The sequence below is a fragment of the Coregonus clupeaformis genome, chromosome 20 (assembly GCF_020615455.1).
Source record: "Coregonus clupeaformis isolate EN_2021a chromosome 20, ASM2061545v1, whole genome shotgun sequence".
NCBI classification, from domain to species: domain Eukaryota; kingdom Metazoa; phylum Chordata; class Actinopteri; order Salmoniformes; family Salmonidae; genus Coregonus; species Coregonus clupeaformis.
In genome coordinates this window covers 44,765,928-44,790,700 of record NC_059211.1, presented here as the reverse complement: position 1 = coordinate 44,790,700, position 24,773 = coordinate 44,765,928, and the positions used below count along the sequence as shown (strand labels likewise).

The 24,773-nt window shown below is 45.3% G+C and overlaps 1 protein-coding gene across 3 annotated transcripts; it reads right to left on the bottom strand.

Moving 5' to 3' along the window:
- Positions 1-759: 759 nt before the first annotated feature.
- On the bottom strand, positions 760-24,773 carry LOC121533486 (endophilin-A2). Of its 3 annotated transcripts, none has more exons than XM_041839462.2 (10): positions 24,383-24,773; positions 17,264-17,332; positions 16,464-16,536; positions 16,124-16,267; positions 15,862-15,995; positions 15,548-15,706; positions 5,873-5,976; positions 5,195-5,334; positions 4,921-4,965; positions 760-3,625 (listed from the first exon to the last, which is right to left on the bottom strand). In XM_041839462.2, exons 1-10 carry the CDS (start codon positions 24,425-24,427, stop codon positions 3,432-3,434), a joined length of 1,107 nt encoding a protein of 368 aa, XP_041695396.1. In that variant the 5' UTR covers positions 24,428-24,773; the 3' UTR covers positions 760-3,431. The 3 variants fall into 3 exon arrangements, with proteins under 3 accessions (XP_041695396.1, XP_041695398.1, XP_041695397.1); XM_041839464.2 differs by lacking the exon at positions 24,383-24,773 and adding an exon at positions 17,436-17,699; XM_041839463.2 differs by lacking the exon at positions 4,921-4,965.

The following is a 24,773-nucleotide window of genomic DNA, read 5'->3' as shown; positions in this document are numbered from 1 at the left end:
AAAATAATAATTCGTGTAAAATCCAAGCTCTTTACATGCATTAACTCTCTATAAATCACTGCTAGGCAAATCCCTGCCTTATCTTAGCTCATTGGTCACCATAGCAGCACCCACCCGTAGTCTGCGCTCCAGCAGGTATATCTCACTGGTCATCCCCAAAGCCAACACCTCCTTTGGCCGCCATTCCTTCCAGTTCTCTGCTGCCAATGACTGGAACGAATTGCAAAAATCTCTGAAGCTGGAGACTCTTATCTCCCTCACTAACTTTAAGCATCAGTTGTCAGAGCACCTTACCGATCACTGCACCTGTACACAGCCCATCTGAAATTAGCCCACCCAACTACCTCATCCCTATATTGTTATTTATTTTGCTCTTTTGCACCCCAGTATCTCTATTTGCACATAATCTCTTGCACATCTAGCATTCCAGTGTTAATACTAATTGTAATTATTTTGCACTATAGCCTATTTATTACCTTACCTCCATAACTTGCTACATTTGCACACACTGTATATATATTTTGTTGTATTTTTCGACTTTGTTTGTTTACCCCATATGTAACTCTGTGTTGTTGTTTTTAATCGCACTGCTTTGCTTTATCTTGGCCAGGTCGCAGTTGTAAATGAGAACTTGTTCTCAACTGGCTTACCTGGTTAAATAAAGGTGCCATTTTTTTTTTTTTACATTTTGGCATCCAAGCAGTATAAGTTGAGCATTTTATTACCAAAACATTCCACACACTCAGTGCAGACTGCTTTTTTTCTCAATTTATTTATACAAAGACAGGTGGAAACAAGACAAAGGAAGTACAAATATTTTGATAATACATTACAAGATATTGCAGTTAAATTTGACATACCATACTAAAATGACATACCAAAAGTAAAAAGAAAGCTTCAACTAAAATACATACATTTACAATGTATTGGATAGACCTACATGCAAAGGTTAATAAAACAATTATTTAAAGGTTTCGTATATAAAAAATAATACTATTGAGTGCGAGAATGACCTTTAGTTTAAAAGAGAATTCTGGTACTCGAACTGATTAGACAGAAATAACCCTTTTTAAAAAGTGTAGTGTGACACAAAGGCATGCACAAATGTATGTACGCAGCAAAGTGCCGAGGCTGGAAATGAACAGAACCCTTGGTACAGAAATGTATGACCATTGTAAGTAGCTTGGTTATTTTGGTTTGTTATTATTTCCCTCCTTCCTTTCCCAAAGGCACTGAAGCGCCCCTAACTATGGATTCTCTGTTTGTTTTGGACTTGTGATGGTGTGTGATCCAGTCAGCACCAAGTTGCTCTTAACCAGTCCACCAACTCCACTCTCCCAATGAAATTAACGAGCAGGCCTGTAAATGTATTGGAGAGATCTAACACCAGTGAGGTGTTGTAAGTGACAGAGCAGAATGGTGGATGGAGGGAGCCGGCTGGGGCAAAGAAGAGTAGCTTAAACTCATGACCATTGAAAGTAGCCTGGACCTCAACACTGAGGGGACAGGAATATGTGAATGAAAGAGTGCACTGCAGCAAGTGTGAGTCAATCACATCGTCTCCACAACTATCAATCGTGGAGAGTCTCTTAGTGCTGATAGTATGCATCTTGGTAGTAGGGGCTTTTCCTAACAGAACAATCACCACAAATAAAATAAGAGGACTTCTGCTATATATTATTCCTTTTCCCTTTTTATCCTGTTCTACATCACTACCCTGTCTTTCCCTCATTCAGTATTTACTGTATTTGACGCCCTATGCAGACCTGTCCAGCAGCACACATACCAACTCCAGACTAGAACCCAACCCCTCCTACTAAGAGACCCAGCCAGGAGTATGATAACCAACGGAGTAGTAAAAAATACTAAATACAGAAAGAACGTGACTGACGTGAATGAATGGGATTTACTGATCCTAAAGAAGTTCAGTCTCACACACCCAGGCACATGAAAACAGGCCCACATCTATGTGCACTATGTGAGAGACAGACAGCGACGCCGCCAGCAGCGTTGTTGTCTATGGAGGCACTGGGACAAACAGGCTCTCGGAGAGGGAGGGAGGGTGGAGGGTGGGGGGCGGCAAGCGGAGTTACTAAGGAGAAGCTGAACAGACAGGCACTATGACAGCTAAAACCCAACTCACCATATTAACGTCATTTGGTTTACACACCATGTACTCTATTCTATTTGGCATGTTTGGCTGTGTTTCCTCTTTTGAACAGATGATTAGTCAGAGGAAAAGTAAAACACACAGACTTCGTATGTTGCTAACGTCACTAAACGTGCAGTAGCCCACCCCTGGGGAAAGGGGTTTCTTATAAATGTTAGTGTTTGACTTTGGGTCTTGTGTTCTCCTCAGGGGCTTCAGTCTCTGACTGTCTGGGTTTGAACACCCTCTCAGTAGAGGCATATAACTACACAAAACGTACACAGTCTCTCATACAAACAGCAACAATCTCATTGGAGGACCAAGGTGCAATTTAACAGTACATAAAAAAAACAATAAACAAGGCTGAAACCAAAACAAATCAAATACAGACCATAGCAAAACTACATATCTGAGGGCCTTTGTGCTCTCCTGTGGCTCAGGCATACAGCATGTACATAGTGTTGTAAATCTACTGACTGTAAATGGATCATGGCTACAAGGCATTACTGTAGTTGTTTACTGAGGAGGAGAATGGTTGTCTAAGCCTGGCCGGCAGCGGGCTCCAAGAGACGTCGTCCAGTCAAAATCCATCATTTGGAAAGGCTGTGCAGTTGCAGTGTGTGTGACACACTTGCCTTAGAAATAAGTCAAGTATTCACCAGAGTCCATACTGAAATGTGGGACCTAGAGAAACTTGATTTGTGACTGAAATGACTTTTTAAATGGTTGTAGTTACAAGTTGTACAGTTTTTACAGAGTCAGAACCAGCTAAACTGCAGATGTAAATATATTCTGCTGCTTACCGGTATGTAATTTAACATTAAGTAATAGATTTTGACCATTTCAATTTTAAAAATGAACTCTTTCTATAGGGATATCTGTGGTTGACAGAAAATGTTACTTTAAAACATTAACAGTCTGGTTTAGTCCTGTTCTTCATGTCTGTGTCTGTCCGTCTTTATTTTTGCTTGGGGGGCAGGGGGGTCATATTCAAATCTCTTTCAGAACTGGAATGCGAGAAGCCACCATCTTCCAATTTCCCTCTTTCAAATGTCAAAATGACAAAGTGCCAAAGAGTACAGGTACGTCTGTGATGATGGCGATGATGGTGAAGATTAGGACAAAGACTCTAGAATCTGTCCCATAGATTTAACTGGCTCCTCATTCCCTCCCTCACTCACTCTCTCATTCCCTCCTCTCTCTCATTCCCTCCCTCCCTCACTCTCTCATTCCCTCCATCTCTCTCTCTCTCTCGCTCGCTCTCACTCATGTACAGCACTCTTTAGTGTGGCAGGGGGACGACGATTTCCACGTAGTTGAGAGGGAAGAATCCTGATTGGCCGTGCAGCATGCCCTCGTACCAGTTCTCGTCGATCTGATTGGTCAGGGTGATGATGTCGCCCTCCTTGAAGCCCAGCTCTCCCTCGTTCTCCGGGTCAAAGTCAAACAGGGCCTTACAGCACGGCTGTTCTGAGACTGAACGACAGAAAGAGGAGAAAGAGAGGAGGAGAGAGGGGTGGAAAACAGGGGGAGAGGGTTGAAAGAGTGTATATAATACCCTGGTAGACTAATCTCATCTCCTCTCTCTGTCCATCCGTCCCTCCCTCCTTCGGCTGGCTGACAGAGCTGGAACAGTGTCAGACTGATTGTGGTTTTAGGTTCACACGGCACTGTTTGTTAGCTTGTGATTCACACTGTAGTTTCAGTATTTGTGTGTGTGGCTAGGCTGGGATATTATCACACTGCAGGCTCAGACAATGAGAGACAAGATGCTGAGTGCTGGAGAGATGACCTGGCCCCCCATACAGTCCTGTGTTGTTCTTAGCTGGGGCCTGCAAGGGTTGGGGGACTACAGTGGCTAGGACTGGAGGGGTACAGGAAGTCTGTATATGACTCATAGGGTGGAACACACATGCTGGTCAGTCTCACAACACACACAAGCAGAAACACACACACGCAAAAGTAGTTGACCACACACTGATGGGTGTCCCAATCCCAACGTTTCGCATCATCTCTGTGAGACACTGTCCTGCTCCCCCTCCCCATCCCTCCCTCTCGCTCTCTCTCAGAGCTCAGGCAGCCCATGGCCATATCCACACACCAGGCTTTTTGTCTCAAAACAATTTCCTCTTTGTGTCAGTTTACCCCACAGGCAGTTGGCACAGGGCATGGCACAGTGGATATGGGGAGGGATCCATCACTGTCTCTGCCTGGGAGATTCACTTTCATTGTTGAACACAACACATCCCCTCCCCATAAATCTAGGAGACTTCCAGAGATACACTAACTCAAATATGTATCATATATCTTCTATCATTATTCAACCCATTTCTGTACCAGCATAACAGTGAATGTAGTTAGTATAATCTAGAATAAGCTTTATAGTTACACCAGCTTTCTGTACGTGACAATGATCCAGCTGACAATATGGAGAGTGGGTTAGTCCAATGGTACCACTGCATTCAGTGCAGGTCATTAAACTGTGTCAATCAAAAAGCTCTAGGCTTCGTCTCTAAAAACAATTCTGATAAACATTTAAACCAGAGAAACAACCAAACCCAATGAAGAACCCAATCAAATGAATGAGTTCTTAAAATTAGAAGTTTCTCAAATATCTTGTGTACAAGATAATGGATTACTTAAAATCACAGAACTTAAATTCTAGAGCTTTTTGATTTGACACTTGGCTCACTGATAGGATTGCATCAACCATTTCATACAAGTAGCTCTGCTGCCATCTCTCTGACAAACACACTCTCAATCTGACTCACATCTGGTTTTCTGAAATGACAATCTGGCGTGGAGGAAGTGTAACTCTGATGATGTCACAGGAAGAGAAGAACAAAGTCAAAAGGAGAAGAACAAAGTCTCCACACACATCGAACACACCTCAACCTTCGACAAACACACACATTCATACTACACTGCAGTCTCAGTGTGAGCGTGAACCTCAAAACTGGCTCTGGTAGTACAATAAGATTTTAAAAAGTGCCTTCTCTTTGATGAGCTGATGTACACAGTAGGTAGCATGTCCAACTGTGTTACCTGAGTTGCGGGAGGGTGGTGGGGCAACGGAGGTCGTGTAGCCACCATTGGTTGATTGGTTGTCACATTCTCCAAAGTCAAAGATGGGTTTGGGCTTGGGTGTGTACTCGCGGCGTGGTCGGTTCTGGGCCTCGTTCATCCTGAAGAGGAAGAGAGTTAGATTAACCCAGCAGGTCCAGAGACCAAAGTTAATATCCGTTAGTAGACTCAATGTTAAAAATAGTACATTTGACATTTTTGTCATTTAGCAGTTGCTCTTATCCAGAGCGACTTACAGGAGCAATTAGGGTTATGTGCCTTGCTCAAGGGCACAGACAGATTTTCACATAGTCGGCTCAGGGATTCGAACCAGCGACCTTTTCGATTACTGGCCCAACGCTCTTAACCGCTAGGCTAGTAGGAAAATATCAAGAACTCAAAACGTACACAAGGTCAATCAGTGTGTACTGTATGCTCTGTGATTGAGGGCCTTGAATGTGTTCATTCAGATTCACAGGAGAACACATTGACATAGATATGGCAAGGGCACACATGCTTGTTATGACTAGACAGGGAGAAGGGGTTGGGGTTGGTGAGTGGCTACTGTATCTGTATAATGACACTTTGGACACATAACTTGTAGTGACTGAGCAGGGAAGAAAGGTTAGGGATAGAGCTGGAGGCTGCTGCATTGTGTACCTGTCCCTGAGTTTGTCCGAGAGCTCGTCCAGGATCTGTGTGGCCTGTCTGTGGTACTGCAGCTGGGACTCCACCAGAGACGACAGCTGGCTCACCTGCTCTATCTGCACAGAGACACACACAGAGAGCAGGCTATGGTTACTGACTGTACACACTCACACACAAACAGAGATACAAGCATGCACACAGTCACATACACAGAGACACACGCACAAGGACCCAGCCCATGGTCACACTTGATACACATATGAGTAATAACAGTGGCATTCCCCTGGATACACAGTAATCTGTCTAATTGTAAGTGAGAGCAGTACAGTAATTAGATCAACTAGGGGGAAAACACACTTTGGTGATGAAATGTTACTTATGTTATAAAATACATTTTACCAAGACAAACATGATTATTCATCTTCTGAATCGTTCAGTGGGGTCTTTCTCTTACATATATCAAAAAGTCAAATTTCGTAACCTAATACATCCGATAATAAGCACCGAGCTCTGTTGACATAGCGGTGCAGGTTTCTCTTAACAACTTTTGAGGATTTTACATTTTATAGTCATCGTCTTCAAAGTTGTTTCCGCGGGTCGCAAAAAGCTCAATTATCATGTTCTGGCAATCCTACAAGGGTAAAAACTCCCAAAACATTTTAACGGATTATGATAGAGACATGAGGTTTGGTAGCCTGATAACTCACACTCAATTATTTGGCTGCTCGGTCATTCGCTACATACACTGAGTATACCAAACATTAGGAACACCTTCCTAATATTGAGTTGCAACAAATGTTCCATCCCGAGAATAAATCACTTTTCTCCTGGGTAATCCGGTATTTCCTGCCAAAACCGGAAGTGTCATTCAAAAGCATTATAAAGCATATAAATATGTCTGGATTTGATTAGAGCTTTGATCCACATGAAAATTCAAACCTGATGCTAACTGAGCCTGATGAGCCATATATTAAATACATTTTATGAGCCCTACATTAAATGACATTTAATGAGTCCAAGCCCAAAAAAGCCAAAATGATTGTGCTGTTATCCAATACATACATGATATAGGCTACTGCACATTACGCACAACAGAAAAACATAAAAGCCGATAAATGTAGCTAGCTACAGCGCATTCGGAAAGTAACTTTTTCCACATTTTGTTACATTACAGCCTTATTCTAAAATGGATTAAAATTGTTTTCACCCCCTCACAAATCTACACACAATACCCCATAATGACAAAGCAAAAACAGGTTTTTAGAAATTGTTGTTAATTTATTAAAAATTAAAAACGGACATATCACATTTACATAATTATTCAGACCCTTTACTCAGTACTTTGTTGAAGCACCTTTGGCAGCGATTACAGCCTTGAGTCTTCTTGAGTATGATGCTACAAGCATGGAACACCTATATTTGGGGAGTTTCTCCCATTCTTCTCTGCAGAGCCTCTCAAGCTCTGTCAGGTTGGATGGGGAGCATCGCTGCACAGCTATTTTCAGGTCTCTCCAGAGATGTTCGATCGGGTTCAAGTCTGGGCTCTGGCAGGGCCACTCAAGGACATTCAGAGACTTGTCCCGAAGCCACTCCTGCGATGTCTTGGCTGTGAGCTTAGGGTTGTTGTCCTGTTGGAAGGTGAACCTTCGCCCCAGTCTGAGGTCCTGAGCGCTCTACAAAAATAAATGTCCAGCAAGCTATTCTAGTCTAGCTTTTCCTGCATGAGACTCCAAGAGCAAAGGAGCGTTTTTTTAAGGAGAGGCCAGAGCAGCACAGGTGCTTGCGTATTGCGCAAGAGACAGAGGCTATAAGTTAGAAGCTTATTATGCATAACCCATCATTAATTAGCTAAATATAAAGGCTAATTGCTGCATTGAATTTATTACCTGAAAAAGGTAGGCTTGGACATCTATATACTGTATCAAATACAGGATGATCTATTTTGGATGCAATTTGAATGGACTTGATGGAGAGAGAGAGACTGCGAGAGTGCTCACGCGTGCACTGATTTAAAGCAGCGATATTTGAGTGATAGGCTGTTTTAAAACTCTGCAGCTGCAATAAAAAAATACAAAATTGTTAAAATTTTTAAAAAGGTGACCCACGAAAGCCAGATGGAGATGGGTAAATTAAACACGCAGTCGGTCTTTGTCTTTATATTACTGTAACATAGGCTATGTTGCAGCAAGTGTAGGTCTACCTGTCACAAGAAAAAAAGTTACCATGAGATGATAGATCTGTATGCATTGCGAACTGCTGCTCCATACTGAGATGGGCTGTCTGTCCCCACCCTGAGCGTTGATTAATCATGCAAAGGCCGTAGAGAAGCCAGATTTAGACATCACATATAATTTAACAGTGTCACGACTTCGGCCGAGGCTGCCTCCCCTCCTTGTTCGGGCAGGCTTCGGCATTCGTCGTCACCGGAGTACTAACAACTGCCGCCCCATTCATCATCACAATGGTCTTGTCTCGTTATCACACACACCTGGTTCTAATCCCCTAATTAGTCTGTGTATACAGTGGGGAGAACAAGTATTTGATACACTGCCGATTTTGCAGGTTTTCCTACTTACAAAGCATGTAGAGGTCTGTAATTTTTATCATAGGTACACTTCAACTGTGAGAGACAGAATCTAAAACTAAAATCCAGAAAATCACATTGTATGATTTTTAAGTAATTAATTTGCTTTTTATTGCATGACATAAGTATTTGATACATCAGAAAAGCAGAACTTAATATTTGGTACAGAAATCTTTATTTGCAATTACAGAGATCATACGTTTCCTGTAGGTCTTGACCAGGTTTGCACACACTGCAGCAGGGATGTTGGCCCACTCCTCCATACAGACCTTCTCCAGATCCTTCAGGTTTCGGGGCTGTCGCTGGGCAATACGGACTTTCAGCTCCCTCCAAAGATTTTCTATTGGGTTCAGGTCTGGAGACTGGCTAGGCCACTCCAGGACCTTGAGATGCTCTTACGGAGCCACTCCTTAGTTGCCCTGGCTGTGTGTTTCGGGTCGTTGTCATGCTGGAAGACCCAGCCACGACCCATCTTCAATGCTCTTACTGAGGGAAGGAGGTTGTTGGCCAAGATCTCGCGATACATGGCCCCATCCATCCTCCCCTCAATACGGTGCAGTCGTCCTGTCCCCTTTGCGGAAAAGCATCCCCAAAGAATTATGTTTCCACCTCCATGCTTCACAGTTGGGATGGTGTTCTTGGGGTTGTACTCATCCTTCTTCTTCCTCCAAACACGGCGAGTGGAGTTTAGACCAAAAAGCTATATTTTTGTCTCATCAGACCACATGACCTTCTCCCATTCCTCCTCTGGATCATCCAGATGGTCATTGGCAAACTTCAGATGGGCCAGGACATGCGCTGGCTTGAGCAGGGGGACCTTGCGTGCGCTGCAGGATTTTAATCCATGACGGCGTAGTGTGTTACTAATGGTTTTCTTTGAGACTGTGGTCCCAGCTCTCTTCAGGTCATTGACCAGGTCCTGCCATGTAGTTCTGGGCTGATCCCTCACCTTCCTCATGATCATTGATGCCCCATGAGGTGAGATCTTGCATGGAGCCCCAGACCGAGGGTGATTGACCGTCATCTTGAACTTCTTCCATTTTCTAATAATTGCGCCAACAATTGTTGCCTTCTCACCAAGCTGCTTGCCTATTGTCCTGTAGCCCATCCCAGCCTTGTGCAGGTCTACAATTTTATCCCTGATGTCCTTACACAGCTCTCTGGTCTTGGCCATTGTGGAGAGGTTGGAGTCTGTTTGATTGAGTGTGTGGACAGGTGTCTTTTATACAGGTAACGAGTTCAAACAGATGCAGTTAATACAGGTAATGAGTGGAGAACAGGAGGGCTTCTTAAAGAAAACTAACAGGTCTGTGAGAGCCAGAATTCTTACTGGTTGGTAGGTGATCAAATACTTATGTCATGCAATAAAATGCAAATAAATTACTTAAAATTCATACAATGTGATTTTCTGGATTTTTGTTTTAGATTCCGTCTCTCACGGTTGAAGTGTACCTATGATAAAAATTACAGACCTCTACATGCTTTGTAAGTAGGAAAACCTGCAAAATCGGCAGTGTATCAAATACTTGTTCTCCCCACTGTAAGTGTTCCCTCTGCCCCCTTGTCCTTGTGGGTGATTGTTTATTGTGAAGGTTAGTGAAGCTCGGTGGAGCTTGTGTATTTTGTTCGACGGGAGTATTTTCCCATGTGCCTTGTATTTTCCAGTGCACCTGTTTTGTGCCCTGGAGTGTTTGACGCATTTCTGCGTAACCGTGTATTTTCGCGGATTAAAGCCTGTTATTCTGTGATTTACCCTCCTGTGCCTGACTCCTTCAACACCACCTTATCACAGAATCACCCACCCGCTCATGGAGTCAGCAGGAGAAGAGCGCATGCCTGAAGTCGTGGCACGGGTCCAGGAGCATTCCACGATGCTGGCCAGCTTGGGGAAGCGATGGATTGGGTTCTTAAGGTCGTTCAACGCCTGGAGAGGAGAGAACCCGATCTGTCGAGACCAGCTGGCCAACCGGATCCAGCCACCTACACCCCAGCACCCGGAGGGATCCAGATATCCCGACCACGGGCGTTTGATGGGACGACGGCGCTGTGCCAGGGATTCCTCCTCCAATTGGAGCTTTACTTCGCCAGCATCAGGCCGGAACCATCGGAGCGGGAGAAGGTATCCGTCCTCGTTTCCTGCCTCTGTGGGAAAGCCCTGGAGTGGGCCAACGCAGTGTGAAACGAAGGAGGAGCCGCGTTGGAGGACTACAGGGAGTTCGCTCGCCTCTTTCGGCGGTCTTTGATCACCCGGCCGAGGATAGACAGGCAACCTGCTGGCAGCCTCTCTTGGACAACCTGCTGGCAGCCAGAGGACGTCCTGGTTTCCACCCCGGACGACTCGGATCCCGAGCCGATGGCGCTGGGTGGAGCCGCCGGCCGAGAGAGCGGAGGAGGACAGCGACAGTGCCACTCTGGTGGCACAAAGGGACAATACACTACACGTCATAGTCAACTTTTCTTTGGGCCGGGAGGTGGCAGGCAGGGCACTCATGCATCACCCCAGGTATTGAACACCCACACTTGTTCAGAGCCCTCTGCTGCGCACTGTACCCTACCTATCGACTTTCCCGATCTCATGGCAGTTCCCCAGTGTAAGGCGTTAGTCGATTCAGGCGCAGCTGGGAACTTTATGGACAGGGCATTCGCACGCCGTCAAGGAATAACATTGGTTCCCCTATCCATTCCACTCAGAGCACTCGATAATCGACCAATAGGGTCCGGGTTTGTTACAGAAGTCACGATACCAGTCACCATGATCACCCAGGACTCATTGTGAGCAGGTTATTTTTTCGATTATTGAATCTCCTGCTTTCCCTGTGGTATTAGGTATCTCTTGGCTAGCACTCCACAACCCCACCTTCTCATGGCCGCAGAGGGCTCTCACGGGGTGGTCGCGAGAGTGTCAGGGTAGGTGTCTAGATGTTTCCGTTGGTGCAACCACGGTAGAAAGTCCAGACAGTACCTCCACCGTGCGCATTCCCCCTGAATACCTCAATCTGGCACAAGCGTTCTCTAAAACGCAGGTGACTAAATTACCACCTCATCGGGCGGGGGATTGCGCGATAAACCTCCGGGTAGACGCTGTACCTCCCAGGAGTCATATATACCCCCTGTCACAGGCTGAAACAGTGGCTATGGAAACCTGTATCACCGAGTCCCTGCGCCAGGGGTACATACGTCCCTCCACTTCACTCGCCTCCTCAAGTTTCTTCTTTGTGAAGAAGAAGGACGGAGGTCTGCGCCCGTGCATTGATTATCGACCACTGAACAGGGAGACGATAAGATTTAGTTATCCTCTCCCCCTCATTCCTTCGGTGATTGAATCAATGCATGGGGCGCACTTCTTCACCAAATTAGATCTCAGGAGTGCGTACAACCTGGTGCGTATCCGAGAGGGAGATGAGTGGAAAACAGCATTCAGCACAACCACAGGGCATTATGAATACCTGGTGATGCCCTATGGTTTGATGAATGCTCCCTCAGTTTTCCAGTCCTTTGTGAACGAGGTTGTTTTCGGGACATGCTTGGTCGCGGTGTAATGGTCTACATCGATGACATCCTGGTGTATTCCGCTACGCGCGCCAAGCATGTGTCCCTGGTTCGCAAGGTGCTGGCCCGACTGTTGGAAAATGACTTTTATGCTAAGGCAGAGAAGTGTATGTTTTTCCAGCAGTCCGTCTCCTTCCTTGGATACCGCATTTCCACCTCAGGTGTGGAGATTGAGGGAGATCACATTTCAGCCGTGCGTAATTGGCAGACTCCAACCACGGTTAAGGAGGTGCAGCGCTTCCTTGGCTTTGCCAACTACTATCGGAGGTTTATCCGGGGCCTTGGCAAGGTCGAAGCTCCCATTACCTCCCTGTTGAGGGGTGGGCCGTCCCGGCTCCGCTGGTCTGCTGAGGCTGACCTGGCCTTCAGCAAACTGCGGGGTCTGTTTACCTCAGCCCCAGTACTGGCCCACCCCGATTCATCACTACCGTTCGTAGTGGAGGTGGATGCGTCCGAGGTTGAGATAGGATCAGTCCTGTCTCAACGCTCGGGTATGCCACCCAAGCTCCGCCCCTGTGCCTTCTTCTCTAAGAAGCTCAGCCCGGCGGAGCAGAACTACGACGTTGGTGATCGGGAGCTGTTGGCTGTTATCCGAGCCTTGACCGTGTGGAGGCATTGGCTCGAAGGGGCGAAACACCCTTTCCTCGTCTGGACGGACCACTGTAACCTGGAGTACATCCGGGCAGCGAGGAGGCTGAATCCTCGCCAGGCCAGGTGGGCTCTATTCTTCACCCGGTTTGATTTTACACTGTCATACATTCCGGGTACGAAGAACGTGAAGGCAGACGCACTGTCCCGGCTGTATGACACAGAGGAGAGGCCCAGAGACAACACCCCCATACTCCCGGCCTCCTTCATTGTGGCGCCTGTAGTATGGGCGATGGACGCGGATATAGAGCAGGCATTACGCACAGATCCATCTCCACCGCAGTGTCCAACTGGGCTGCGGTACGTGCCTGCTCTTATCCGTGATCTTCTGGGCACACACGTCACCCTCCTCTGGTCACCCAGGTATCGGCCGTACAGTGCGCTGCTTGACCGGAAAGTACTGGTGGCCTACCTTGGCTAAGGACGTGAGGGTGTACGTCTCCTCCTGCTCAGTGTGCGCCCAGAGTAAGGCACCTCCCAACGGGTAAGCTACAACCATTACCAGTTCCACAACGACCATTGTCTCATCTTAGTATTGATTTTCTGACTGATTTTCCCCTCTCCCAAGGTAACACCACCATCCTGGTCGTTGTGGACCGCTTCTCCAAGTCCTGCCGCCTCCTTCCTCTTCCCGGTCTCCCCACGGCCCTGCAGACTGTGGAGGCCCTGTTTACTCACATCTTCCGGCACTACGGGGTGCCAGAGGATATCGTGTCCGACCGAGGTCCCCAGTTCACGTCCAAGGTTTGGAAGGCTTTCATGGAACATCTGGGCACCAGAGCCAGACCGAGGCTCCTGCGGTGGATGACTGGTTTCGGCACACGGAGAAGACGTGGGACGCTGCCCACGTTCACCTCCAGCGCGCCGTGTGTCGTCAGAAGGCCAACGCTGACCGTCACCGCAGTGAGGCCCCGGTCTTCGTACCGGGGGATCGGGTCTGGCTCTCGACCCGGAATCTGCCCCTCCGCCTGCCCTGCCGGAAGCTGAGCCCGCGGTTTGTGGGGCCGTTCAAAGTCCTGAGGAGAATCAACGAGGTTACGTATACGTTGTTACTTCCCCCTGATTACCGTATTAACCCCTCGTTTCATGTGTCTCTCCTCAGGCCGGTGGTGGTTGGTCCGCTCCAGGAGTCTGAGGTGCGGGAGGTTCCTCCACCTCCTCTGGACATCGAGGGGGCCCCAGCGTACTCTGTCCGTGCCATCCTGGATTCAAGGCATCGGGTGGGGGGCCTTCAGTACCTTGTGGAGTGGGAAGGGTACAGTCCGGAGGAACGGTGCTGGGTCCCGGTGAGGGATATCCTCAATCCCTCCCTGTTGCGGGATTTCCACCGTCGCCATCCGGCTCGCCCTACTCCACGTCCTCCTGGCCGTCCTCGAGGCCGGGGTCGGCGCGCTGCTGGAGCTGCGCGTCGGGGGTACTGTCACGACTTCGGCCGAGGCTGCCTCCCCTCCTTGTTCGGGCAGGCTTCGGCGTTCGTCGTCACCGGAGTACTAACCACTGCCGCCCCAATCATCATCACAATTGTCTTGTCTCGTTATCACACACACCTGGTTCTAATCCCCTAATTAGTCTGTGTATAAGGCCCCTTAGTTCCAGTGAAGGGAAATCTTAATGCCCCTCTGCCCCCTTGTCCTTGTGGGTGATTGTTTATTGTGAAGGTTAGTGAAGCTCGGTGGAGCTCGTGTATTTTGTTCGACGGGAGTATTTTCCTGTGTGCCTTGTATTTTCCAGTGCACCTGTTTTGTGCCCTGGAGTGTGTTTGACGCATTTCTGCGTAACCCTGTATTTTTGCGGATTAAAGCCTGTTATTCTGTGATTTACCCTCCTGCGCCTGACTCCTTCAACACCACCTTATCACAAACAGTTCCATTTCACGCCATGCTGTTCATATAAATAGTTCTCGACACAAACCATACACCTACCATACAAAGGTACTTAAATATTTTGTCTTGCCCATTTACCCTCTGAATGGCACACATACACAATCATTGTCTCAAGGCTTAAAAATCCTTCTATAACCTGTCTCCTCCCCTTCATCTACACTGATTGAAGTTGATTTAACAACATCAATAAGGGAAAATAGCTTTCACCTGGATTCACCTATGTCATGGAAAGAGCAGGTGTTCTTAATAGTTGTGTACTCAGATTACTTTAGTCTAAGACTGCCACCATTGAAGTCGTTTGAGGTGATGAGGGGCACGAAGTTGCACAAAACAAAGTCATCAGCGATTGGATCGTCTCTAATCAATCAGAGTAAAAGCCAATGACAAATGTTCAAACCACCGCTTTACCCATGTGTGTTCTGGCCCAACACATCGGTTTCGGACCAATCAGACGGCCCCGAATGTGTTCGCATTCGGTGAAGGGTCGGGGAGGTACTCAGATCATGACTCATTGCAGAGAAGAAACGAACGTCCGTAGGCGTGGCGTAGCGTTTGGAGCAAGGAGTCTGGGTAGCCAAGCAAGAGGTTTGGACCATTGGTTTTCTTAGAGGATTATCTACAAAAATAACATTATTTTACTCATTGGTCAAAATATGGGTTTTTGATTGGACACCCTGTATAAACCCTCAACAGAAGGGCGGGTAGGGCTAACCACAGTTAACATAGGCCACTGAGCTGATTAACGCTGTACATAGATTATATTTCATGTTGACCTAAATTGGTTTATGCTGCAGGTGACACTCTTGTTATGGTGGAAAAGTGTGGATTTAACCAGTAAATCTAATTGAACAAATGACCTTTAGCACACAGATGGCACTGCTTGCCCCCAATGGAACTGGTCTGTCACTGAGCAATCAGATAATGAAATCATAAACATCAGATTGATGATAGGCTGGGTATTCCCATTGACATTATGAATGTTATCAGGGGACAGGCCCACACCCACAGACAGGTACTACTTACGTCAGTCTCCAGTATGTTGTACATGCTGATCTCGGCCACCTCTTTAGATTCGTGGAACTTCTCCAGGGCCTGTCTCAGCTCCTCATCTGGTATCTTCCCTTGGCGCTTCTTCTTATAGTCGTAGTCCAGACGCCTTCCCTCCAGCTTCTTTAGATGGTGCTGGGGGACGGCAGGAGAGGAGGAGGGGGGAGAAGAGATGGGGGAGAAGAGATGGGTAGATGAGGGATGTAAATCACATTCAGTTCAAACTAGAGAGATGACAAAGAGGTTGGTTTTCAGCAGCGGATATATACGTTTGTAATGTGATACAGTACCTGTATCTCTCGGAGGTCCTTGTCACACAGATTTTGTAATGGATCGATGAAGTTCTGTTTGACGTCGATGTCTAGAGAGTCCTTAACCTCCGCCAGCCTCTTCATGGTCTCCCCCGCATCTACTAGAGCCCCACCTGACACAGTAAGAGCAGATGCTGAATCACATCAATAGATTCAATTCACCACTCCACAAAACAGATGCCATCTATGCACTGGCAGGCATACACACTCACAGACAGAAAGGCAGACAGACACAACGTACCGAAGTTGGTTTCCTCCCCTAGGTCCCGGCCGTACTTGACCATACACTCTCCCAGCAGGCCCTCAGCTTGGGGATAGCCTGGGTTCTTCACCTGGCCTCTGATCTTAGACACAGTGTTCAACATAGACAGCTTCGCCCGCGATGCTGAGAAAGGGACAGAGAAAGGGAGACAGTGAGAGGGAGGGATGGAGCGGTGGCAGTTATAGGACTTGTGTTCAAGCTACTGTATATCTGTGATATAGTATAAAAGGCATTTTCCACCACCAATTACACATCTAATATTAATTTTAATTGAAAGTCTAATTAAGACACTAAGTCTCTTTCTGGTCCATTGCCTTACCTGGGTTAGGCTGCAGGTACTCTGAGGTTTTAGATATGACCTCCACCACAGCTTTGCTGGTCACATCTACTTTCTACAAAACACAGGGGAGGGGACGTCACTAACAATCACAAGGAAATATGAAACACAATGTCGTTCCTTTAATATTTTCCAAATCCTTTATTTGCGATGAGACTAGTTTCCAAATAGGCAATGAAAAAGTTAATGAAATATTGTCACTTCGCTAATTGTACTGTTAAATGAAACTGACTTTGTGAAACAACCAATCAACAACCAATGTTCATTCAGCGGAGGTCTGTACAGTAGACCACTACAGTGAAGGCCTTTTCTGTTGATTGCTGGAGTTCTCCATGACAGTTGGCTGGAGCAGAAAAGGCAGGTGTGCTGCCAGTCTGCCACTCTATGGATCTATTCACAGGGCTCCCCTATGAATACTATACTGACATACTGTACCCAGCATGCAAACTGAGACTGCTCACTAACAGCTGACTCTTCACTTCAGTCGACAGCTATGCATGATGCAACACTCCCTTCTAGTGCATGGTAGTCTAGACTCTATGGCCATATGCAAGTAAGGTATTGTGAACGTGGCTGTATTATTACCATCACTACTGTATTATGTAACACGGTAGGGCATATCTATTCATGCACTGTGTTGTTGGGCTATGTGTGTCTGGTTGTGTTAACTTATTAGCCTTTTCCCTGATGCCATTCTGTAAACCTGTAAATATATTTGCCGAATGGATAGGCCTAATATATAGAATTCTAACGTATTTCATGTAGAGTCAGAGGCATTATACCCTTTCCAAATCTTTGAAGTCTTCATCCAGTTTCGTTCCCTCTGCACCGCCAACCTTCTCACTGACCATCTGCACAGAGAGTGGGAGAGAAAAGGGTCATTATTACACAATACATGTGCTGTTCTTGAGAGTGTATCAGAAAGATCCCTCAACAGATATGATTGTTTCTTACTTATCATTTTAAAGAAAATACAGCTGGCCAGTTCTGCCATTCACACAGTAATGTTCTAATCGTGAAGGTAACAGTTGAATCTTAACTGACAATCTGTTCTGACTGACACCATCAAACAACCCTGTAGGAAACAAAAGAAGTTGAGTTATTTTTTCTCACACACTGATGATACACCCCTGTGCAGAAACAAATACAGGCTTGTCTGGATATGACCATTGTAGATCATTGGAGCCTACAGTACAGATTCTGAGGCTGAATTATGTAAATACAGTAAAAGGACCAGATGCTGGAATCCTGTACAATATATTTTATCCTCTATAATGACCATGTACTGTAGGGTAGTGAATCATCTCATAACTGTAAACATCGGCTATAGGCCATTTCTCACATTCACTTCAACATGTTGGAACTTGTTGTGTAAGACACCAATACGTGCAGGCCACCCAGCAGTAAATGTAGCCTACACGTTTACCTTCTCCCGCTATCTTCCCCTGTGTGGAAAAAGACTGCTTTATATGTCTGCACTTTAAAGGGATACTTCAGGATTTGGGCAATTATGCCCTTTTTCTACTTCCCCAGTCAGATCAACTAGTGGATACCATTTGTATGTCTCTGTCCAGTATGAAGGAAGTTAGAGGTAGTGTCGAGCCAATGCTAACTAGCGTTAGCACAATGAATGGAAGTCTATGGCTATCTGCTAGCACGCTAACGCTAGTTAGCAATTGCACTAGCGCTAGTTAGCAACTTCATTCAAACTGCATGCAGACATAAAAATGGTATCCACGAGTTCATTTGACTCTGGGAAAGTAGATAAAAGGTCCTCATTGCCAAAATCCCGAAGCATCTCTTTAACACTATGTGTAAAAAGAAAAAAAAGAAAAAGAAATCACCCTCCCCCTACTGCACCTCTCTCCCTCAGTTTTGCTTCCCAGTTCCTCCCTCATAAAATGTCTCAATTGAACTACTTGGCTATATCTAGGCTGACTACAATACAGTATGTATTAAGGTCAACATTTCAACTAATTTTCAGCTTTGACCTGTTGCAAGTACCATATGATGACCATGACACCATAACATCACAGTGACGCAATAACATGTTCACTCTCTCGATATGATTTCATATGAATCTAGCTGCCAGTGCCTTGACTATATCAAAACATTAGGGCTGATGATATCAGTGTCGCAATCGTTTTTCCATGGCAAAAATGAAAACACAAAGCAGACCAAACTCCTTGGTCCTTTAAAAACCTGCTGTATGTAAAATATGGTGTGCTATAGCTTGGAATATAAATAAATGTGACTGAATGACAACATAATGATGTTTGTTTCCAACATTAGGGCTGTTTTCCTAAAGATGTTAAATCTGCTTAATGTTTTGTTTCCTTGCCAGGACAGTAACGAGTATCGCAATACTGGTATTGTCCCAACCCTACAACACATATGGGGAAACTGTACGTCTTGATTCTACTCCTTTCTGGATTTTCTATAATAACAATACCCAATGTTTTTCAAGTGACGTAAACCGCTACGTTAATTGAAAGCATATGCACTCTTTTATGAGGAAACTTTAGGATACACATTCAACATGTTTAGGCCACGTACTGTATTCAGGCATCCCAGTTTAAAAACTTTTCCTTGCACATCATATACTCACTCACGTCATTTTGCCGACGCTCTTATCCAGAGCGACTTACAGGAGCAATTAAGGTTAAGTGCCTTGCTTAAGGGCACATCGACAGATTTTTCACCTAGTCGGCTCGTATCCCAAGAGTTTGTATACTTTTTAATTCCCCATAGGCTATCGGTAATTCTTGGGTATTCGAGTAGCCTACATTTCTCTCCCTTCTGCCATTCTGTCAGTCCTAAACATGTCAGGGAGGTCTAGCTAACCCAGTTATGACCAGGAGAAAAACAACTGCCTGTGGGGACAAAGGGAGCAGCAGACACTGCCAGCGGCAAGGCACAACATCTACCCACTACTCCTGCACTCTCTGAGGCCAGGACACAACCAGCCATGTGTCCCACTGCATGAGGGGCTTCACTCCAACAAGAGGATATGTATAGGCTATTTGCATTTCCACCTCTCTCAGCCCGGGGAGAGGTATAATCATTGAAAGCCTTTCCTTGTGCAAATATCACATTATAGACTAGTTAGGCTACAAGCACTAGATGGGTGCAGCAGCTCGCCTACCTTTAGATTACAGTTACAAACTGTAGTATGTATGAGGTAAACATGATACCCTGAAGGACTGAGGTCATGAGTAAAGACACAGACACACCTCAGGCTACGTAGGACTGCTGTAACATTCACTACAGTCGCAGAAAGTGAGGTTGGTGAGAGCAAACTTATTGATCATCTTTTCTATTATGTGACATGATGTGGCATTTGGTTTTACTTACTGAAATGGTTCAAAATGAGTTATGCCAGTATACTTCAGGGGGGAGGACATGATTGGTACATTCTGTGCCCATTAATACAAACCACATTGGGGTGAAAAAAGCTTTGTATAGTTCAGAAAATATACAGAAAAAAAATATCAACGCAACATGTAAAGTGTTGAGCCCATGTTTCATGAGCTGAAATAAAAGATCGCAGAAATGTTCCATCTGCACAAATTTGTTTACATCCCTGTTAGTGAGCATTTGTCCTTTGCCAAGATAATCCATCCACTTGACAGGTGTGGCATATCAAGAAGCTGATTAAACAGCATGATCATTACACAGGTGCACCTTGTGCTGGGGACAATAAAAGGACACAAAAATGTGCAGTTGTCACACAACACCACAGATGTCTCAAGTTGAGGGAGCGTGCAATTGGCATGCTGACTGCAGGAATGTCCACCAGAGCTGTTGTCAGAGAATTGAATGTTCATTTCTCGACCATGTCGTTTTATAGAATTTGGCAGTACGTCCAAAACGGCCTCTCAACCACAGACCACGTGTAACAACGCCAGCCCAGGACCTCCACATCCAGCTTCTTCACCTGCGGGATCATCTGAGGCCTGCCACCCAGACAGCTGATGAAACTGTGGGTTTGCACAACCGAAGACTTTCTGCACAAACTGTCAGAAACCGTCTCAGGGAAGCTCATCTGCGTGCTCGTCTTCCTCACCAGGGTCTTGACCTGACTGCAGTTCGGCGTCGTAACCAACTTCAGTTGGCAAATGCTCACCTTCGATGGCCACTGGCACACTGGAGAAGTGTGCTCTTCAAGGATGAATCCTGTTGTTTCAACTCTACCGGGCGAGCGGTTTGCTAATGTCAACGTTGTGAACAGAGTGCCCCATGGTGGCGGTGGGGTTATGGCATGGTCAGGCATAAACTACGGACAACAAACACAAGTGCATTTTATCGATGGCAATTTTAATGCACAAAGATACTGTGACGAGATCCTGAGGCCAATTGTCGTGCCATTCACCTGCCGCCATCACCTCATGTTTCAGCATGATAATGCATGGCTCCATGTCGCAAGGATCGGTACACAATTCCTGGAAGCTGAAAATGTCCTAGTTCTTCCATGGCCTGCATACTCACCAGACGTCACCCACTGCACATGTTTGGGACACTCTGGATCGAGGTGTACAACAGCGTGTTCCAGTTCTCACCAATATCCAGCAACTTCGCACAGCCATTGTAGAGGAGTAGGACAACATTTCACAGGCCACAATCAACAGCCTGATCAACTCTATGCAAAGGAGATGTGTCGCGCTGCATGAGGCAGATGATGGTCACACCAGATACTGACTGGTTTTTTGATCCACGCCCCTACCTTTTTAAAAAAGGTATCTGTGACCAACAGATACATATCTGTATTCCCAGTCATGTGAAATCCATAGATTAGGACCTAATTTATTTATTTCAATTAACTGATTTCATTATATGAACTGTAACTCATTAAAATCTTGCATGTTGCGTTTATATTTTGCTCAGTGTATGTACTTCATAGTACCAGTTGTTGCTACAGACTTGTACACTGCTTTTACACTGAGTGTCAGATCTGACAAGTAGAAATGGACACCCAGCGAATAGAGTGATGACTTCCTGTGCATGCCGCGCTACTGATTCCCCACTTAATGTGTAAGCCAGAGAATGGATAATCTAAACACACACAACATCTGGGGTAGAAAGTCCACTGACTGAGGGATGGGGAAAGTGACTCATATAGAGGAATCTGAGTGGGGATGAAGAGCAGCCACAATGACAGTGCAGGAGCTAATAGAATCAGTATCTAAGCCAATGGTCTTAGCCCATAAAAATGTGTTTGCTTTACATCAACAGGTGGGGAAATGGTGTGTTCAGCTCTTCCTAGCCACAAAACTGCTACTTTGGCAAAACATGGATGGTGGCTGTGCTTTCATAGGCCTAAAATATGTTGGGGAGGAATAATGATCTTTGGAAAAGTAGGCCTACAGCTGAAAAAAAAAAAAAATTATATATATATAAAATACATAACCGCCACAGAGCGTCTTGAAAGTAATGAGTAAATCTCCTGCTGAAAAAGATACAGCTTTATTTCATAGAAATCTTCAAAAAATAGAAATGTAGTCACATTTTAGTTATGCAGTGAAGCAGACACACAAGGCCACATACGTGCCGGCTCCTACTAGCTAGATAATGAGGGAGGAGAGCACAACACTGACGCCTGAAAATACCATCTATTTTAACAGAGAATGGTGTGATTGTAATCCTATTGGGTGAGAGACGGCGTGATAGTGAGTCAGCTGCCTCCTTAACAATGGGCCAACCGCTGCCAGGCTTTCTCCTTCTACACAACATTATAGAAAAACATCTCATAACTGTCTGACACCTGAATGAATCAAACACTGATCATGCAGCAGCCTCACACTGGCCCCACTGACCCTGAAGGGAAAAGGCTGTGAAGGACTTTGTAACACTGCTGGCAAAATAGACATTACACACCTATACATTTGGATCATGAAGTATGTACTCTGCTAATAGGCCTATGTGAGATTAGGCATAAAAATGCTATCCACGTGTTCATCTGACTCTGGGGAAGTAGATAAAGGGCCTCATTGCCAAAATCCTGTAGTATCCCTTTAACCTTTTGAGCTGCATATGATCCTTCAGTTGACCACTCCCTTTGTGAGTGAATATGATAGGATCAGCCATCTGCAGACTCCACTCTGACCCACCATTTCCTCTAACATTCCCACCAACTTCCCTGTACATATTGCAAAGTATGCCGCTGCTGCAAGACAATGAAAGGCATTTCAGATATTGAGTCAGATTAAGTATTATCTATGATACTTGGTGCATGTGTGTAAACAAGTTGAATGTGTAGGCCATGTTTGCCAGGTTTTTGAAATGTGTTGAAAAGGGGGGCAGTAAGTAAAAAAACATGGGCGTGTGGGGTGCTGCGTATACATATTATCTAAAGCCAACTTCGTGCATTCCATAAGAGCAGAAAAAAGTGCTGTAAAAAAAGAGGCCTATTTCCAATCACATGCCATCATTGGTAGTAACATGCATGCTCATGCTTTGAATAAGCATGTTCTTTTGTGCCTTGCAGGGGAGCGTAATTTATTGTTTGCGTCAGGCATTATCGACTCCTATGGAGTTTGGCAAGAAACTGCAACTGCATTGCAGTCCAATCCAATCTGGGAAAGTACTGCCTCATTCATCTCTCTTTGCCCCCTGTAACACATGCACGGGCACATACAAACAGTACACACATGCACTGCAGTTCTGCCGCTCCATTTTTTGGGGGGGTTTTCACTTGCACTTTCTTTCAGTCTTCTCAACGGATTGACTCTTTTCCCTCTTTATCTCCCCAACAAGGATCTACACCCGCTCCTAACAGGAAGTCGGGGTAGAAAGCAAATGGATTTTCTGCTGAGATCAGCAGGAAGTCTGACTCAAGTCTCTTTTAATAATCAACAACCAGAACTGAGATCAGACAGGGAGGGCTCCAGCCAAACTGAGGAGATTTTATTTTTACTGAAGAGTAACAATGTGTACAAATGTATTATTTAAGAGATTTCCTATGCCCTACAAGGCAGTTAATACCAACACCAATCCACACAACAAAATCAATATCCTCAGGGTATAGATAGCCTAGTGCCTTCAAACAACTATGGACCTCGAAGACAGTTACACTGCATTTTTTCCATTGTTCCCCTCTAATCAGGGACTGATTTAGACCTGGGACACCAGACCGTGTGTGCAATTAATTATTTTGGTAGAACAGAAAACCAGCAGGCTCCGGACCTCGCAGGGCAAGAGTTGAATACCCCTGGCATTGTAGGACAAAATGTGTTACTTGAGGGTGTGTACACACCCCTAGCTTTGCCTGTTGAGTGACAGCTGACAGACTTGACACATGCACTATGTAACTAACGGTAGCTCAGCTGTGCACTAGGATTCGATACCTGAGAAGTGTTTATCTTGTTTAGATTCTAAGCACACAAAAAGTAGCTAGTTTAGCTAGCTAAACGTTAACTGTCAAGTTTATCATGGCAATATTTTTGAATTGAAAGGCTCTTACCAAGTGTTAGCTCGCTAACGTAGTTTGCTGACGTTTGCCAATGAAATCAGTAGGACACATAGCTACTAGGTAGCTTACTATTTTATTTTCTTAAGAATGTCTAGCTAGTGTCTAAGGTAGCTAGCTAATTAACCATCTAGCAAGATAACTAGTTAGCTCGCTAAGACACGTTGCAAGCTAACGTTAGCTAGTTACTGTTAACTTAGCGAAGTATACATTTTTATTGAACCCGTTGATTGCTAACATTATAGCTATAACGTTAGCTAATACTTATTTAAACCAATGTGTTAGTTATAGACAGACATGCAAACAAAGACTATTACAGAACTTCAGAAGTGTATAAAAGCTAACTAGCTAGCTGGCCATATGCTAGCTAGCTGTTTAGCTACGTTAACTAGCTACAGTAACAGTTATTCGGAGGGGAGAAAAGTTGTTCGCTAACCTGGCTGGCTTTATAAAACTGCTTCTTAAATCCCGCTACTGACATCTTGGACCCGGACTGTGTTTCACTTTTTTAGTAAATTAAAGTTGAGAATAACTAGTTAACTAAATTATACTAAATCGTTAACTAATACGCCGTGGTCATAACATAAAATTGCGCTACTGTCGTTCAGTCAGGACACGCCAAATATCTGATAGCTGCTGGCGGACCACGTCTACGAGGATTTCCTGCGGTAAACGTAAACCGCGGTTGTACAAGCACGCAGATCTCTATAAAGTGCAGATAGGTCTTGAAAGCCTCTAGTAATACGTAGCTATGAGCATATCCACACAGTGTACACTTTTGCTAAATAGCACCAAACTCTTAATCCCTGCGCTGCACATTCCACAGT

Coding starts and splice junctions, on each gene's coding strand:
- LOC121533486 (XM_041839462.2), bottom strand. CDS start 24,427: ATGTCAGTAGCGGGATTTAAGAAGCAGTTTTATAAAGCCAGCCAG. Junction 5,335..5,872: donor TCGGACAAACTCAGGGACAG/GTACACAATGCA, acceptor CTTCCTCTTCAG/GATGAACGAGGCCCAGAACC. Junction 3,626..4,920: donor GTCATTTCAGAAAACCAGAT/GTGAGTCAGATT, acceptor TCTGTCGTTCAG/TCTCAGAACAGCCGTGCTGT.